Below are 19,935 nucleotides of genomic sequence, written 5' to 3'. Positions count from 1 at the left end.
CTGCTTGCACGTGTTCTCTCTCTCTAAAAAAAAAAAAATATATATATATATATATAAGTTGGGGGGAGGGCTGCCTGGCTGGCTCAATCAGAACAGCATTCAACCCTTGATCTCAGGGTAGTGGACTCAAGCCCCATCCATGTTCAGTGTAGAGAGTACTAAAAAGTAAATAAACTTAAAAAAACACATAAAATACAAGTTGGTCTAGATTTATAATTTCATGTTGAAATCCGAGTTCACAAGTAGTATTGGAACATCGTGGAAATTAAGATTTATCAGATTATAGAGTTCTGTTACTTATACTTAAACATTTATTTAAATGCATGGGAAGATGTCTTTGTTCACTGGAAAGTTAAAGGACTTAAAAGAGAATTAATTCAAAGACTGAAAATACTCAAAATAAGTCCTCTGCCCACGATAGAATTAGCTAGAAAGCAATAAGGAAAACTAGAAAACCAAAAATATTTTTGAAAATGTAGTAATTCATTTCTGAATAGACCATGCGCCAAAGAAGAAATCACAACAATGAGCAAGAAGATAACAATAATGAAGATAAGATGTATTAGAACTTGGAAATGCAGCCAAAGCAGCAGTTTAGGACATTCATAGCTTTACTTCATTACTTTTTAAAAAATTTTATTTATTTATTTGAGAGAGACAGAGAACAAGTCGGGTAAGGGGCAGAGGGACAAGCAGACTCCCCGCTGAGCATGGAGCCAGATGTGGAGCTTGATCCTATGGCCCTGAGATCATGACCTGAGCTGAAGTCAGACACTTAACCAATAGCCACCCAGGCACCCTAGGACCTTCATGGCTTTAAATGTAAGTATAAGAAAAGAAAAAAAGCTGAAAATCAATGACCTTAGCCTCTCAAGTAGCTAGGGGAAAAAAGCAGAAGAGAAAGAAGAAAAAAAAAAAAAAAAAGAAGGGCAGAAATAATGAAACAGAAAATAAAGAAAAGCAACAAGCCCAAAAGTTGATGTTTTGATAAGATTAATAAAAGTGATGAATACCTTCAAAGACCAATCAAGAAAAGACAACAATATATTATTTTATAGGTAGAATTAAGACTTAAGGAAATGTAAGAGAACTATAAAAGCCACCTGAAAGTGATAAATACATATTTGGACACTTGTAAATAGAACAGTATGATCTGTATATGAGATGAAGGCTTAAGGAAGAACTAGGCTTTTTATTATTTGCTTTGGTCTTAATGTTTGTTACCCACCCCCCAAAATTCATATGTTAAAATCCTAACCGCCAGGTGTTGGTGTTAGAAGGTTGGACCTCTGGGAGGCTAGATTAGCTTGTGAGAGCAGAGCCTTCATGAATGGGATTAATGCTCAGGTAAGGTTACAGTGAGAAAATGAGCATCTATAAGGAAGGAGGCTCTTGCAGATTCAGCATCTGCCAGCGCCATGATCTCAGACTTTCAGCTTTCAGAACTGAGAAATAAAAGATTTTTGTTCATTAACCACCCAGGCTATGGTATTCTTGTTATAACAGCTCAAACAGACTAAGACACCATTATAACTTTAATGAGTAAAATATTAACTTTATAAAACCAAACTTGTCTCTGAGTAATCTCACAGTGACCATGCTTGCTTCCATGGCTATGATGCAGGACCAAGCTGAGGCCAAGCTGCCAAGAGTACAGGGAACACAGGGAGAATTATTCACAACATGCTAGTGTTCTCCAACCATTAACAGGCTGTTTCTCCCAGCTTTATTGAGATACAATTGACATATATAATGTAAGGTTAAGGTGTACACCTATAAATTGTGAAATGATTACCACCACAATAAGGTTGGTCAACATCTCTATCCTCTGACATAATTATTTTTTTAAAAAGTTGTGGTATGAATGCTTGAAATCTACTTTCTTAACAACTTTCAAATATATAATGCGGTATTGTTATCTATAGCCACCATGTTGTTCATTAGATCTCCAGAACTAATACATTTTGTAACTGGAAATTTGTACCCTTGGACCAACACCTCTCCATTTCCCACAGTCCTGCAATCACCATTCTTCTATTTTCTGTTTCTGTGAATTTGGTTTTTTTAGATTCCAGGTGTAACTGAATTGAAATCACACAGTATATTTCTTCTCTAACTTATTTTACTTAACATAACGCCCTCAAGGTCCATCCTTGTTGTTGCAAATGGCAGGATTTCTTTTTTTATTGCTGAATAATATTCCATCATTCCAGAACATTCCATCACACACACACACACACACACACACACAAAGTACACCTTCTTTACCCATTAATCCATCAATGGGCACTGAAGTTTCCATGTGTTGGCTATATTAACAGGTCTTTTGAGACTGGACACAGGCAGAATCTAGGAACCATACCTTGTGGGTGGATTGCACCTTACAGCTTTCTCAGCGTTGTGAGGAATTATGAAGTTCAAAAGAAGAATAAAGGACTTTCTTTTCAATAGGTCCAAAGCTAAGGGATTTCTTTCCTTGAAATGTATATTGAAAGTAATATAATAGGAAAGCTGGGGACTTTTTTCTTAGTTTTTTGAAGGTTCTCCAAATGCAATTCAAAAGCAAGTACTTTAAACCATATGAGGTCTCTTCTTTGTCAGAAACCAACCCAAATCATGTAAGAGGCTGTGAATATACTTCCCCATGGCAAAGGCTTGACCTTTGAGAGTTCAAAGAGTCCTATAGAGGTGCCATAAAGTGGTGGTTTTCAAAGTTTTTTGCTAAAGTATCCCATAACATTATATTGAAAAGCTATGTATCCCTTTGCATATTTTTTTTTTTTAAAGATTTTATTTATTTATTCGACAGAGATAGAGACAGCCAGCGAGAGAGGGAACACAAGCAGGGGGAGTGGGAGAGGAAGAAGCAGGCTCATAGCTGAAGAGCCTGATGTGGGGCTCGATCCCATAACACCGGGATCACGCCCTGAGCCGAAGGCAGGCGCCCAACCGCTGTGCCACCCAGGCGCCCCCCTTTGCATATTTTTAATTGACATTTATACTTTAGTTAGAAATTTAAATAGTAGCATGGGATATAATTTCCACCATGCAGTAAAGCTGTAATATGAAAAGTTTTAAATAAACTTAATTTTAGAATAGTTTTAATTTACAGAAAAACTGTGAAATACCACAAAGTTCCCATATATCTCAAACCCAGTGTATCCTATTATTAACATCTTATATTAGTATGTTACTATTTGTTATAGTGAAGGAAACAATACTGGTAAAATATTATTAACTAAAGTTCTTACTTTATTCAGATTTCCTGGATTTTTACCTAATGTCTTTTTCCTATGCCAGGACCCCATCCTGGCTATCACATTACATTTGGTTGTCATGTCTCCTTAGGCTCCTCTTGGCGGTGACAGTTTCTCAGGCATTCCTTATTTTTGATGACCTTGACATTTTTGAGGAGTATTAGGCATTTTGTAGAATGTCTCTGAACTGAGATTGTCTGATGCTTTCCTCATGATTAGACTGGGGTTGTGGGTCTTGGGGAGAAAATCCAGAGAGGTAAAGTGTCCTTGTCATCACCTACATAAGGGTTCATAATATCAACATGATTTATTACTGTCAATATTGACCTTGATCACCTGGCTGGGTAGTGATTGTCAGGTTTCTCCACTTGTACCATACTCTTTGGGAGAGAGTCACTATATTCAGTCCACACTTAAGAAATGGAGAATCGTGCTCCCTCTCTTAGAGGGTAGAGTACTTACATAAATCATTTGGAATTCTTCTGCAAGGGAGATTTGTCTCTACTCTTCCATTTATTTCTTTATTCGATCATTTATTTGAATCAGTATGGACTCAAGGATATTTATTTTATACTTTAGGTTACAACCCAATAGTACTTTATCAATTTTGTTGCTCAAATCGTTCCGACTTTAGTCACTGGGTGCTCTTTCTGTTGGTTCCTTCATCCCTTTGTCACACCCTCTGTCAACAAGGGGCTCTTGTTTGTTTTTGTTTGTTGTTTGTTTGCTTTTTGAGCACTACCTTATTTTCCAACACTACAAGATGCTCCAGGCTTATCTTGTATTTTTTGCCACACTAAAAAGTTCCTCCACCTATTTAACCCACACCCTGCAAAAAACCTGATAATTACTAATCTCTTAGTGACCACTATAGTTTTGCCTTTTCCAGAATGTTACATTGGTATCATAATTTTTTCACGCTTTTTCACACTGGCTTTATTACTGAATACACATTTTAAGACTCACCCATGTCTTTTTGTGGCTTGATAGTTCATTTCTTTTTATTGCTGGATAATAATTTCATTGTGTGACTGTACCACATTTTGTTTATCCATTCACTTCCTGAAGGACATCTTGGTAGCTTCTAGTTTTTGGTGATTATGAAGGAAGCTGCTATAAACATTCATGTGCAAGTTTTTATGTGGAGAGAAGTTTTCAAGTCAGTTGAGTAAATATGTAGGAGTATGATTGCTGGATCATATGGTAAGACTATACTTAGCTTTGTAAGAAACTGTCAAACTGTCTTCCAAAGTGGCTGTACCGTTTTGCATTCCCACTAGCAATATATGAGAGTAAACATTACTACACTGAAACTGAGAGGTGGGAAGAGGAGGAAGATGAGGAAGATGAGGAGGAAGAGAAGAGGAGGAAGTGAGGGAGAGAACAGAGATTGAGAGACCTTTCAGATAATATACTCAGTATAACATACGTATAATTGGAGTCCGACAGGACATTCTCTTCAAGAACGTGGCAGAAGATGTATTTGAAGAGATAATGGCCAAGAAGTTTCCATATATAATGGAAGACGAAGTATCCTGGAATTTTGGGTTTTATTTGTAGTAGGGGGGAAAAGCTGTTGATATAAGTTTGTGTATCAGCCAAAAAAAGCAGGTCCAATTGAATCTTGGATGGTCCAATGTATTTAATTCTATTTGTGAATATGAGAGGGATAGTAAAAGCAAAAGAAAGAAGAAAAAAAGGAAGGGAAGGAAAAAGGGGGAAAAAGAAATAAACAAGCTTCATCCCACAAACAGTCTAATGCAGATAGCAGTAGGGAAAGCTTGATAAAGAAATGGACTCAAGGGACAACTGGGTGGCTCAGTCGGTTGAGCATCTGCCTTTGGCTCAGGTCATGATCCCAGAGTCAAGTCTCAAGCCCTGAATTGGATCGAGTCCCACATCAGGCTCTCTGCTCAGCAGGGAGTCTGCTCCTCTCTCTCCCTTTGCCCCTCCCCTTGCTCATGCCCTCTCACTCTCTTTCTCAAATAAATAAATACAATCTTAAAAAAAAAAAAAAGAAAGAAATGGACTCAAGCACTATTGCTGCAATGTTTGGCCTTAGAAACATCATTTAAAAGAGAGGTGAACTTCCTTAAATTGAAGAAGATGACCAAACCTGGCTTCTACTTTACAATGACTGTTACTTTGATAGTACATGTGATATATTTCTAGATCCTTGGTCAATTTTTTTCTATAAATTCAAAATTTATTGAAATTGTTCTTCCTAAAGTCACATACTATAGCAAACTTAACTGTTTTGCTCTTCTTTGTAGTTTTTTTTTTCAAGGATCAGTAAACCCTAAAATAGGGAGTATACCTGGATTTCAGTTTATGTTTTCATGTAAATTAATCTGCATTTTCTGTGAAGTTACAATAATGTTCTTTTTGATTCACATTTCTGAGTATTTTACCAATTTAGTAATCTAAGAAATTTAGATTAAGCACTTAATATTTGATTATGTTCAACTGTTTTATGTTAAATTGCCTTAAGCCACTTTTCAATCCATGGGGCCAAGCTGATTTAAATTTGTTTAGTATGAAAGGTCACTTTGTGAGCAGCTAATTCTGCAGTTCTAAACAGATTCCTCAAAAAGTACAAGAAAAAGTAATCTAACCAATGGTTTGTTTTTATTAATCCTAAATTATACTTCTGCAAATGAACTGTGAACACCAAATAGTGTGATTGGCGAAACACATCGTTCAGAATTTGTGCAACAGAGATAAGTGTTGCAAAAATGCATATCTATTTTAAAAATGCTTCCATTGTTTAGAGCATTTCTAGAACTCTTCTTTGACAATTATCTTTAGAGCCCACAGCATACTTTATTTTTTAATTTAAATTCAATTAGCCAACATATAGTACATCATTAGTTTCAGATGTAGCATTCAGTGATTCATTAGTCGCGTATAACACCAAGTGCTCATCACATCACGCATCCTCCTTAATGTCCATCACCCACTTACCCCAACGTCCCACCCACCTCCCCTTCTGCAACCCTCAGTTTGTTTCTCAGTCAAGAGTCTCTCATGGTTTGTCTCCTTCTCTGATTTCTTCCCATTCAGTTTTCCCTCCCTTCCCCTATGATCCTTTGCACTATTTCTTATATTTCACATATGAGTGAAGCCATAAATTGTCTTTCTCTGATTGACTTATTTCACTTAGCATAATCCTCTCCAGTTCCATCCATGTCACTGTAGTGGTAGGTATTCATCCTTTCCGATGGCTGAGTAATATTCCATTGTATATATGAACCACATCTTCTTTATCCATTCATCTGTTGAAGGACATCTCAGCTCCTTCCACAGTTTGGCTATTGTGGACATTGCTGCTATGAACATTGGGTGCAGGTGCCCCTTCTTTTCATTACACCTGCAGCACACTTTAAAAGAGATTGTGTCTGGTGGCAAATCTTTGATTTGATTAATAACCCAATGGAATGTGGGTTTGATTAATTATCCAATGGAGTTTGGGTTAAGCCTAGTGATGTGTAAGATGGGAATTAATATTTAATATAACCTATTACATGTTAGATGCTTGACTTGGTGTGGCCAATGAATCTGGAAAACCTCATTTTGGGTCAAAAACAAAGTGTAACTATAGAATATGGACCAATGTCATGGATGATTTTCCCACTGGAGGCAACACAGCATGGTAGGAAGGTATCTGTATTTAGTAAGGTTGACAGGTTTGAATCATCATCGTCCTGACACTCTCCACCCACCCTCATCACTTGGCCTGAGTCAAGTCACTTAGACTCTGAGACTAGTTTCCTCATTTGTAAAAAGAAGCAGACTAAAACTATCTCAATAAATTTTCAAGAATAAAATCTTTAAAAATACAAAATACTTAGCATAATTAGACCCCATTTCCTCTTCTGAAGGTCACAACTGTGAGGAGGGAATACTCATTAGGATGAAGGTGGCCCAGTATTTTTTTCATTGGATTTTATTGTTTTATGGTTGCATTTTCCTATTTTCTCATCAGATATTAATTCCAAGGTTACTTGTTACTTTTCTACTTGGGGCAAAGATCTGCTCGCCATTTTGGTGTTTCGTGGCTAAGAGACCATGTGCATGTGTGAGTTACCTAGTTGTGGGATGGGATGATAGAGGGAGTTGTGAAAGATGAAGCTGAAGATATAAGTTGAAACCAGATTATAGAGGGCTTTGAATGACATATTAAAGGTTGAGACATTATCGGATAGAAAAGGTGGCTACTAAGAGCTTTGGAGCAGAGAAAAAATAAATTTTGTCTGTGCTTTGGGAAGATAATTGACATGCTAGACAAAATTTCCTGACAGCGGGGTCTGTTTCTTACTTATCAGCACATCCTTTACTCTTCTTTATACCAATGAAAAGAAAAACGAATGGCTGGATGGGAGGATGGGAGTGGGAATCAGAACACAGCAGGGAGACCATGATGGGCTGGAAGAAAATGTCATGGAGTTACTGCAGACACAGTGACTGGCTGAATGTCAGAGCGGAGGAAGATGGGGGAGACTTGAAAAGAACCCTGAGGCAGCTGGCTTGGATGAAAGCTCAGGGTGGGTCGCCGGGTGGTTGCCATTAACAGAAATAGAAAACACAGAGTGCGAAACCAATTTTGAAAATTAGAGGAAACAATGAGTCTGATTTTAGTTCAGTGAGTTTGGAATTGAGGTGGAAATGTCCAACAGGCAAATGAAAACACCGGTCTGTGTTGAGCAGAGGTCAAGACTAATGATAAAGATTTCTTTGTGGAGTCATATCCATAAAGGTGTTAGCTGAAGTCTTGGGAGCAGATGAAATGATCCTTGGAGAATACTGATCAAGACTGGCCAATTACAGGAGCATGGAGAATACTAACAATACAACATGATGGCTGTAGGAGAGCAATCAGGAAAAGAGTAGGAAAAAATGGGCACAGAGATACCATGAGAGGGCAATGTCATGGAGCCTAAAGAGAGAAGGGCCCAGGAGAAGAGACAAGTGCAATGAGGTCTTAGAGGTGCTGATGGGTTTGCCTGTAGGAGATCACTGGTGAGCTCTTTGAGAGCTGTTGCCACAGGGGAAGACTGGAGCTGATTATAGTGATAGATCAAGTAGAGGCTGGGATGTTGGAGACAGAAGTGCTTCCTCTTCCATCTTCAACTATCTCTTCTTAGTCTTTTTAGAAGACTCTTTTCTCTGCTGCCCCAGTAAATGTTGATGTTACCTAGGACTCTGTCCTTGGCTCTATGCTTATAACAGTTAGGGTTCTCTTGGTTTCAAATAACAGAAAGCAACTCCAGCTGGCTAGAGCAGAAAGATTTATTGGAAGGATACAGGGTTACCTCATAGGACCCAAAGGGTTATGACTGGGCTTTGCACACAAGCTTTAATCAGAAAGCAAGCAGCATAGGGTTTCTCCAGCTTCTTTCTTGTTCTCCTCTATTTCATTTTCTGCTCTCATTGCAAACCAGCTGCCTCGGTTTTCTAGGCCATGTGGTGGAAAACATGTCTGCCATTTGCTCCTGAGTCATAACCACCCACTCAGCCACTCAGAAGAGTGCACTGCTATGTCTCACTCACTCATGTTCTTGATGTCTTCCAAGGGAAGGGACAGAGTTGATCAACTTGCATAGATGCCCACCCTTGGGCAATTCAACTGAGGGCAGACCAACAAAGTCCCCCTATACAGACAGCATCATGTGGCTTGGGGATGAGGGTAGGGACTGGGACCTGGAAGTGAGAAGCTGAAGGGAAAACTTACAAGATGAGGGTTTGGATTGGGCCTAGGGGAAGTGATAAGGAGGGGAAGGTGACACGAGCAGCTTCTCACCTCCCCTTTGTTTTGGTCTTTGCTCTGAGAGCCTGGACCCTCCTAAGCAGCAAATCCTAGGCTCTCCATCCTAGACTAAGTGCAATTTCTTCTAAGAAAATGGAATGGCTGCCTGGCTTTTATGAATTTGCACTCCCTGTGGCCAGCCCTTAGTATGCTTGGGAGTGTCCAGTGGCCATGTCTATACCCTTTAGATGAACCAGAGCTGACTGATCCAGAGGCCAACCAGACCCTCTTTCTGGGGTCTTTGGACTTGGAATGGGACAGATCACAGGCCAACTCCTTTTTGGAACCATGTGAGGCTGATGGTGATTATGGCAGAGAGGCGGGGTCTGGAGGTACTTGCACTTGAAACTTGCACACAGCTGCACCACTGTCCTATGTCAGACTCCATAAGCTAGCCCAGTATTTTCTAGTAAGTTCCCTTTACATCTAAGCTTGTTTGGGTAGATTTCTGTCATTGAGACCAAAAAAAGCCTGGACTAATCCAGGGTCAAGGGAGTTGCCCGATAGCTATTCCCAGCCTGGCCTCTTGCCGCCCACGTCAACTGGAGAAAGTGAATCCTCTCTTTCTCTTGTCATGTTTCCCGGGAGAAATAAGGTCCAAATAGTGACTGCAATTCCAGGTTTTGGCATTCTGGCAATTTCTGAAATACCAGCACTTTGTTGGTGGCTTACTCTGATTTTGATATTTAAGAAATCTAAAATCAGTATCACTTATATATCGAGATGAAGACCAATGACTCAACTATTTAAGTTCTGATGAAAACACTTCCTGAACTAAAACTCTACTCAAAGTCAGAAAGGGCCTTCCACCAGCTGGAACAATCTGTACTAAAACACACATGATACTCAAGGACACCTGGAATCCACTTTGGTTTTGAAATAATATTTCATTTGTACTTCTCAATGATTTTCAATGTTTTCTTCATTTTTGATAATGTTTAGTTTGCTAATCTTTGAATAAAGTTTTTAAACAATCTTTTTATTTTGGAATCATTTTAGATTTGCAGAAAAATTGTGAAGAGAGTACTTATTATGAACTAAAGTACATTCTTTATTAGTGTTTACCTAATGTCCTTTTTTTCTATTCCAAGAACATCAAATTATATTGTTTTGTCTCCTGAGGTTCCGTTGACTTGTAACAGTTTTAAGACCTTATTTTTAAGTTTATCTGCCAATAATTTGTGTTTGAATGATGGTTGTTTAATGTTTCTATTTTACAAATGTATATTTGTACTTGATCTTTAAATGTCTACTACTTTTAAAATTTGAATTAGATGTTTTCCTCATCTTAATGTTACGATTTCTGAACACTTAGAGATAAAATATCGGCAATGATACCAGCATTTATTTAAAATAAGTGCTGGAGGTCCAGTGTCACAGTTTTCGATCTGGTACGGCACTTACCAGATCCCACAGGTGGGAGGGCAAGACATGGAGAACGTGAACGCACACGGCTCAGGCTCTTGGTGCAGGTGGGGCCACCCACAACAAGGAAGCGTGCAGCAGAGGACAGCTGGGTAGCCACACGAACCCCGGGCCCAAGCCAACCGAAAGGGCCCTGCAAATAAATCTTTTGCCCCCAGTATCCTTCCTTACTGAACTCTGTTCTTCCTCTGTCTACGGCTCGAGAAGACTTACTTGTGTCAGTCCAATCTGGTTTTTTTTAATCGTGTACAGCAAATGCCCTAGGGCCATTTTACAATGATGATTTTGACACTGGGTACTTTATCTTCGAGAAATCTTAAGTCCTTGTTTTTCCAATGCTTTTTTGCTCATTGCTTGAAACATCGTTAAGCACTCAGTATATACAGGTGCTATTATTCGTTCAAATAAAGTTGAATGCAAGAAGGAAACTGGCACCGTTGGCAGGAAAAGGTGACTTCTCTCCAGACATTAGGAACTAATGAGAACAAAGGAGGGAGCAGGTGGGGTGGTGAGGACTAGTGAGTGGAGCACCCCAGCCTGCAGTGTGGGTGGGTGTGGTGGGTTGAGAGTGAAGAGGAGGGGTGGGAGCCGGCCTCAGTGGCAGAGCCAGCAGCAACCTGGCTCAGGGCTGCTAGCCCCATGGAAGACGACCTATAATGACCACCTCTAGGATTCTGCCATGCAAGTCATATCAGCATCTGAAACCCACAATGGAGCGTTTAGTCACAAGTATGCAGCATAATTACATCACTAGCGGAGCAGAGTTTGACATTTAAATATACATTACGATCTACTTGTCTCCCCAGAAGTTGCCAAAAGCAGTTCACAGTAGTTAGGCTTCATTTTGTCCATAGTTCATGGCATATTCAAAGTCTTTAAAGCTGACAAGACCATCTGAGTCTTGATCTACTTCCCTGGAAAATGAAACAAAAAGTTATTTAGTTATTTACAGGTTATTTTTGTCACACTTGTGCATCAAGAGCACTCCACAATCTTTATTTCTTCGCATGTCTATGAGTGAGAAGCATCCACTTGAAGGCAAATTTGATGCTTATTTTTTTCTCACACTGATAATGCCTATGGTGGGAAGGAAAGGAAAAGGTATTTATTAAAACCGACAGAAATAATATATTCAATACATTTAAAGGAATGAAGCCAAATGCACGGGTGTTGTTTTTTTTTTTTTTTAAAGCAGAAGTGATGGTTTTTCTCATCATCCCGCACATTCCTTCTGTGATATCTCAACAAATCTATATATGCATTGCACAACAGAAATGTGGAATAAACCAACGAGAGATAAGAAAAATGTTTTAGGAAGAAATAGCAATGATGGGAACAATGACTGACATGTGCACTGCACTGCCTTGACATTCCTCAACTCATCGAATCTCGGCATGATGCTGGGATGGGTCCACTTTACAGAAAGAGACACTGAGCTGAAAACAGTCCAATTTCACAAGATCACACTGCTGGTAAGTAGCAGACTTGGAACGCAAATCAAGACCATGACATTCCCAATCCAAGGCTAAGTACTCCACTGCACGTTGCCTCCCTACTTAAATAGAATAGTCCAAGGAGAAGTGGTTGTACTGCAATTACACGTGGCTAACTCTAGCTCCAGGAGTCTTCACTGGCCTTGGAAGTTCTGTTAAATCCTCACAAACACCCGATGAGCTTTTCTGACTCCTAGGAAGAGTGGTGAAGATGGGAGCCTCTGGCTGGTTGGCTGAGGCTGTGGGTGGCCTCAGTCGGGTTGGCCCCGTGTATCCCTAGAACCGCTAAGACAGGAGCATTGCTCCCTTGACGGGAACAGAGAAATAGCACCCCCTCCACATGGGTAAGACAATACATGTCAGAAGGACAAAAATCACAGCATTAGAAACACATTTCAACCATGACCAGGAAAAGTAACGTTTATTTAAGAAGTATGTTTGAAAGGATAACTGATGAGTAGTGGTCACAATTCCTCTTTGGGGGGCATTCCAAAACAATGCATTACATTCCTTATGTGGAGCTCTTGTGGTTGATGCAAATTACATTTTGTTGAAACAACGAATGGTATCAACCATGACATAGGGCTTTTTAAAAGCAAAGACTGGCCCAAGTAACAGAGCCACTAATCACTGTAATAGTTTTAAAGCAAGCTTTTAAAATATTGAATTCTAAAATAAACTTTCTGAATATTTCATGCCAAAGTCTCTGAAGTCTATAATGGTTCTGGATAGTGATGATAATTTTTCATTCTTTTGAAGTAGAGAAAATCCCTACTTCTCTGCCCCAGGGCAAAACCATGTTGCAGTGTGTTAGTATAAAATGACTGCAGACTGCAGAGGCCATTATTCTTGCTACTTCTTTTGGTAAAATATACATGATGATTTCATGCTATACAGGACCAAAAGCAGAATGTCAGATCTCTTCTAAGGGATTAGAAATAATCAGTATCACATGTTACTGACTACAGAATATAAACCTTCCCTTTTATTAAATTAGATAATTGAAGATTCTTAATATTGCCTAAGTATTTTTCCCAAGGAATTGGATTAGATAAGAGGCCTTTTTTCTTTCCACTCTGAACTGGTCTGGTTGAACTATAAATCCCAGAGGGTGGGTTAAGAGGATAACCTAGAAAAGTAATGTTTTGAATAAACTGCTTCTGATAATATTTTCTCAGTGTGTTTGTTCACTTAGGTGCTGAATGTTTGTGGAAAAGGGCATCCTTTTTCTCAGTAAATAACCTTCATTGTAATTGCATTCACTTATTTTTCTTGCTGTCTTTGCCAAAACTTCCCATCATAAAGTGGGCACAATATAACCAAGAATTATTAAAACGGAGACGTTTATTCCTAAGGTTTGTGGTGGCATTTTATTCACATAATGAATGGAGGAACATCGTGTTTATATTTGGAGAGAGATGTGGTAAAATACCTTCTTTATTCTGACTTTTCCTCCTCGTGTGTGTGTGTGTGTGTGTGTTTGAGAGAGAGAGCAGGTCTGGTTGTCTCAAGGAGGGTCAAGAGGAAATTCACATTTCAGAGCTATAATTTTAAAAGGTGAAATATATTGTTTTTCTTTGCGGGCGGAATTATCCTGAAGAAGGAAGGTTTCACGGCCCCCGCACGTGAATCGCAGTGTGGCCGGGGGCCAGAAGTGGTGTGCGCTGAGAGGAAGACACGTCACTAGGTACCCAGTTTCATGGCTCCTGTTTGCCGCATTCCGCCTCAGCAGGAGTTTGCTCTGGTTCCGAAAGGAGAGGGTGCTATTTTGGTGTCACCAGCACACACTGAGCGCTAAAATACTCCACCACCTCTCACCCCACCTAGAAATGAAGTCGAGGAGGGTGAGAACTTTCTCTTGTTTCTGGCTGTGTCCCCACCTCTCAGCCCACAGCAGATGAAAAATGTTTGCAGAGCGCCTGAATTTGTGGGATCCACGAATCTGGAGAACCAGCTGCCAACATTATGGAATATCTACCACTTCCCAGGAAGTGTTGGGGGTCAAAGAAACAGAGTATATCATCACTGCTTTTACCGAGTCTGGAAACCAGCCGGAGGAATAATAAGCGCCGCAGAAGGCCCCTAGGAACCATCACCCAGGGACCACAAGGAATAGTCAGTTATGGTCTCCACCAATCGCAATTTGCAAACACAGACTAGGTACAAGAGAGCCCAAGTGAGAGATGAGCTCTGGCAAATGAGGCTGCCGAGCAGAACACAGATGGAAGGAACCACGCGAGTGTCGGGCTGAACAACACAGAGATAAATACAGAGCAGGAAACTGGAAACTGAGGCAGACGCTAGACACATCTGAGTCTAACCCGCCCTGTAGCCGAAGCCCAAGCACTCCGACCCAGCTGAGCAGCAGCTCTCCCGCCAGACACGTGCATGGAGACACAGACAAGTATATAGGCTTCTATATCAGAACTGGCTTTTCAAAGGAGTTAACAAAGCTCATAGAGATGTATGAGAGGAAAATAAGTGCCGTTAACAGTAACCACTTTCTAGAAATGTAGGTCCAGTTAAATCGAAGGCTTCCGGGTTTGTTTTTGAGATGCAAAAGGAAGATGTGGGACTGATCTGTGGAGCTGAGACTCAGCAGAGCCGAGCTGCTCTGTGAAACTCAGCACGAACAACTTAGGACCCTCAGGTGGAAGGGGATGACAAGACAGATAAGAGACAGAAGAGGAAGAAGGGGCCATGGAGAAGCAGGAGGCGGAGATGCTCCATGAAGGGAAATGGCCCCTGAGAAAGTCTGCAGGGGTGTGGTGATCAGAAGTCCTTGAGCTCACTGCTATGTTTACCGTGTGCTTCAAACGTGTCTGTATCACTCGTTATAACCTCCCGTATCTTCACCCAGGGGTGCAACAGGCACATGCTCTACTGGGGATGGTGTGTGTGCGTGCGTGCGCGCGTGTGTGTGTGTGCGTGTGTGTGTGTGCGTGTGTGTGTGTGTTGGGGGGGGGGTTTGTGTTGACTCCGAAGCTGGAGACTGAGTGAGGAGAGGAATTGCACCTGAGCAGGTGCACGAGCCAGCAAGAACAGTGGGGAATGGTTCGATGATCCATCAGCCGAATTAATGCAGAGAAATGAGAACTCAAGAGTCACGGGCCTTCCAGAAATTGTGAAAAAGCTTCGGAAGTGCTTTAAAATCCTGTAGGACATGGAATAGGGCTTCCAGGCAACACTGCTTGAACTGTGATGTACAGGAACACCCAGGCCGACACTGGGACACATTGAGAATTTCAGTCAAGACCAGACTGTGTCCACTCAGCTAGGTTCTGACAGTTTTCTGTTAAAATATAAACATTTTCTGACTCACCCTGTAAGTGGTTATAATTACTTTCATCAGCATGAGCTTTAGCATTTGTCTGTTACACCCTGACTTGTTAAGCAAGGTTCTGTTCTCTCCTTTTTGTGATGCTGTGTGGACTCCAACAGCCCAGACTCGATGGGCTGTGACCCAGAGGCTAAGTGGGCCCCACCCTGAAGGAGCCAGGGTTTCACACGGAGAATCTTTTACTAAGGGAGGCCAGAGTGTTGCTTTAATACCTTCTGAAGAGAAACACAGGGGGTTTTCTAATTTTAAAAATACATAAATAGTGACTGTTTTTCACAAGTAGTAAGTGTTTCTTGTATGAAAATATTTACATAATAACTATTTCTTGACATCTTTAGAAAGTAGCTATTTCTTGGAAAACAGTTTTGGTAAAATAATTCAAGAGAGCCGCATGGCCAGGTCTCCCAAGCCAGATTCAGATTGGAGTACGTGCTTTTGCCCAAGTTACTTAAAAAAAAAAAATTAAATAATTTTTTAAAAATTAAAAATGAGGGAAAGAAACAAAGAGGGAATAGTTTAATTTCATTACATTGAAACCATGGAATATTCTCTATCAAAAAGATATTGAGACTATATGTTTTTAAGTGGAAACAAGAACACAAACTAGTATGTATTATAATTACACCCTTATAAACGTCTAATTCATTTGGCCAGAACTTGAAACAGTAAGCAGAAACTTCTCTTTTGGGTTACTTGTTTTAAAGTATTTTTTAATAATATTGATATTTTTCAACTAAAGGAATATTTTCTTTCAGTCCAAATTTTCTAAAAGGACAGCCTTATTTGACAACGTGTAAACCCTCACCAGCTAGAGCAGGGTTTGGGTAAATAATCCTTACTGTGGGGGGGCTGTCCCAGGCACTGCAGCATCCCTGGGCTCCACCGTCACGATGTCCGTGGTAACCCCCCTCTTCGCTCCCCAGCTATGACAGCCCAAAATGTCCCTGGATATTGCCAATTGTCCCTTGAGGGACAAAATCGTCCCTAGTTCAAAAGTACTAAGCTAGAGGAACCACAGTTGGAGGCAATTCTTTGGAACATTCCAGCTAAATCTACACCTACTAAAATAATTTCTTTAAGGACTTTTTTTTTTTTAAACAGGTAATTTTGGGGACAGCTGAGGCACACATGTTTCTAGGATGGATTATGCAGATAATTGCCCCAGTGCTCTGCCTTGCTGACACTAAGGTTCTGAATTGAGCCCAGAGAAGACCGCACTCGGGAGGCAAACTCTTGGCGTGATAACAGAGCTAGTGACAGGCATATCTGTGTTCCCAGCAAATACACTGACAGACAGCAATTATTTTGAGTCACTGTGATAGTCACACAGGGTTTTGAAAGTTGACGCTGTATTTGATTCACCTGAAACATGAATGAGAAATTTAATGTGGAGGCAAAGATTTAAATTAGAAAAGTTTTCTTAGTGGAATTTTTGGGGTGGGGAAAAAAAGAGAGAGAATCTCTTTCTCTTTGATTCTTTATGGAATAATTTAAACTAAAGTCAAAACTGCCATCACATTAGGGACAAAGCTGTCATCCTGACTGAACAGTGAGAATAGAAATTACCCTCCAAGCAAGGAGCCCCTGCTGGGGATGAGAGGACCCGCCAATTGAAGATGTGATGATGACAGCTTCTCCTGCAAGCAGCCTTCTCTTCTGAGGAGCCCGCTGGTTCTTTCCACCGGCGTGCTTGCCTCTTTGTTGATGAGAGTCCTGCAGGGCTCCATGGCAATCCAGTTGGTAATGTGTTTATTAATTTTACCTTTTTAAAGACACATGTTAAGAAAAGCCATTTGGACACGCAGGAAAGATAAAAGAGATGTGTGGATGGTTTCTGGTCTTTTCTAGGTTCCCGTGTGACTTTGGCTGTTTAGTGTGCGGTGGACTCCCTGCGCGCCCACCTCGTGTTCTCACCCCCAACTTTTAGCCCGGTCATGGCTGGAGTACCGCCCTCGGTGCACCCCACACCAAGGATCTCTGTCTTCCTGGGACTGCTAACACCTGGGTGTGGCCCTTGCACAGATGCCGCCTGCAAGTGTGAAAAAATAAGGCGTTGACACCCCGCGGGGCAACTCTTGCCCAGTGAGGGAGCAGACGTCAGTGGATATCGGCTCTCTCCTGTCCCTCAGGCAGGTAGGCAGACAACTCCGAAGTCGTACTCTCGGCTCCCTGGGGGTTCTGGTGGGAATGAGCTCTAGTCGCTTCCAGAAGTAACAAACTTGGTTCACAGATCCTTGTACTGGGTTGCCCTCACTCTCTGTTCTGCTCTTGCTCACGGACAAACCACCTGCATGTGATCCCTCACCGAGAGCCCTGCTCTCAGGAAGAACCCAGGCTGAGACATAGTGGAAAGTTTATTTTGAGAGATGAAGTTCTCCTAGGGCATTTAAATTGCCACCAGCAATAACATGTCAGTCAGATTCTCATTCAGGTAAGGGGCATCTCACTACTTGAAATAGATCAGAGTGTTCCTCTGGAAACATTTTTAGAGCAAATGAAATATTGCCTTTAAGAAGAGCTCTGAAGTTTGAAGCTCCAGACAACTGAAATACCAGGGGTTACCAGAAAATGATAGGAGCAGTCTTCTCTAATACACGTGTCTTATTTAATAATATTTAGTCTGTCAGCAATTGTTCCTTTAGTATGAGGACAATATGTTCCTAAGTATAAGAGAGCACTTTGGCCTTGTGTATACAGAGGTACAGCCATGGACTGGCCATGAGCAGGTAGTAGAACTGGGCATGTTGGATGAACTGTGAAGGATAAAAGGCTGGCCAGGGGCACCTGGGTGGCTCAGCTGTTAAGCGTCTGCCTTCGGCTCAGGTCATGATCCCAGGGTTCTGGGATCGAGCCCCGCATCGGGCTCCCTGCTCGGCAGGAAGCCTGCTTCTCCCTCTCACACTCCCCTTGCTTGTGTTCCCTCTCTCGTGGTCTCTCTCTGTCAAATAAATAAATAAATAAATAAATAAATAAATGAATGAATGAATGAATGAATAAATAAATAAATAAATAAATAAATAAATAAAATCTTCAAAAAAAAAAAGGCTGGCCAGACCAGGTCAGGAACGAAGAATGACACAAGCCAGGCAAAACTGTGGCCTCACTAAGGCCAGGCTCAGCTTTCTAAATAAAAGACACAGTGGATATTGTTGGGTCCTTCCCCAGCAGCCACCCCACACCCTCTGTGCTACTCAGCAGCTGTGTGATTTCGGTTGGTGGCTTGCCACCCCAAGCTTCAGGAGTGGGAGCTAACTAGCCGAAGCCAAGCACTATAATCCTGCCCTCGTCACCCCAGTGATGGGGTTCAAGGATTGATTGGCCAATTGGTACGGGGCATTTCTTCCTTGGCCACTGCTGAGTGGTAAAGAGTTGGTTCAACCATAATGAAGCCTAGGAATTTTGTCTGTGAGTTAAGGAGAAGCCCTTTCATTGGACAGCTGGGATGCAGAGGTGAAGCTTGGTGTTACAATAGTCCTTTTCGTACCACAAGGGTGCAGTCTCCACAGTTCTGTGAGCCGATGGTGCATTGATCCAAAAATTTCCTGTACGTGCTCGTAAATGTCAATTATCAGCCTGAGAACGGGGCGATCCACAGTGAGAGAAAGAGTTAGAAGAATAGCAGAGTGAACTGGAGCCTAATCAAACCAGGCCTGAAGCATGCCTGAGGTCAAAATTCTTAGTCACCTGACCCAATAAAGTCCTTGGGTTGTTCAAGGTGGTCTGAAATGGATTCCTGATACTTTCAGATTAAAGCATCCTGACATACCAGGTACCCCATCTGAAATCTTTTCTAAACCTTGCAGTATCTGGAACTTGGTAGACATAGAATAGACACTCATAAATACAGTATTTTTGAAATGATTATTCCATTTTGAAATGAACCCTAAAGTAATTCAGATTTTCTTGTTAGGTGCTATCTCAAAATTTGGGATTATTCGCCATAGTTCTGCATGCTAAAGAAGTTACTTTTCTTGCTGCATCCAACAAAAATCTCTATTTGCAGTGCCTTAACTGTGATTATGTGCTGAAAGAGGCTATTGATGGGACCAATATGGTTTTTTCCTTACAGAGCGACAGGATAGATTCTCCAGTCCAAGACAAAAAAGAAAAATGGATGTGAAATGCAGTCACAGCTGGCAAAAGTGATTAACTATAAATAATGACTCACTTTTTCCTATTTACTAGGTTTTAAAAATGAGGAGTCTTATTTAAAGCTAGAAATATTTTAAAAGGAGGAAAGAATGTAATTTCAGTATGCTTGATTATTGACTACTTGTGGGCATGTGGATAAATGCAATCAACATACAGCCCGATGTCTCACTTCCGGCAAATAGTGTCATATTCCTTCTCCAGCAAGTGTTTTAGCTGAGCTGCTAATAAATAGTGACATGATCTTTTTTTCTCAGTTTGAATCTCTGGAAGAGAAATTGTAATGTAAGAAAACAGCACAGATCGGGCAGCTTTAAGGATAAAGAACAAAAGCCAAAGTGAACATCTTTGAACTAATTACAAAAAAATCTGGTTCCTATGCTTTTGGGTCACTAGACCTTCCATTCTTTCCCCACAGCAGTTCTGTGTGCCAGGTTTGCTCTGAATGTGGCAGGGGGGAGGCAG

General features: G+C 40.9%; 1 protein-coding gene across 2 annotated transcripts in view; it reads right to left on the bottom strand.

Moving 5' to 3' along the window:
- Positions 1-8,530: 8,530 nt before the first annotated feature.
- EFCAB11 (EF-hand calcium binding domain 11) overlaps positions 8,531-19,935 on the bottom strand; it is a 140,372-nt gene continuing 128,967 nt past the window's right edge. For both annotated transcript variants that reach the window (XM_026515466.4, XM_026515470.4), the window contains one exon: positions 8,531-11,402. In XM_026515466.4, the coding sequence (XP_026371251.4) occupies positions 11,321-11,402 (82 nt within the window). In that variant the 3' untranslated portion in view covers positions 8,531-11,320. The remainder of the gene's footprint in view (positions 11,403-19,935) is intronic.

This window comes from Ursus arctos, unplaced genomic scaffold, assembly GCF_023065955.2.
Source record: "Ursus arctos isolate Adak ecotype North America unplaced genomic scaffold, UrsArc2.0 scaffold_25, whole genome shotgun sequence".
Classification (NCBI taxonomy): domain Eukaryota; kingdom Metazoa; phylum Chordata; class Mammalia; order Carnivora; family Ursidae; genus Ursus; species Ursus arctos.
Note: the sequence above shows the minus strand (reverse complement) of the source record. Positions and strands in the feature narration are given on the sequence as shown.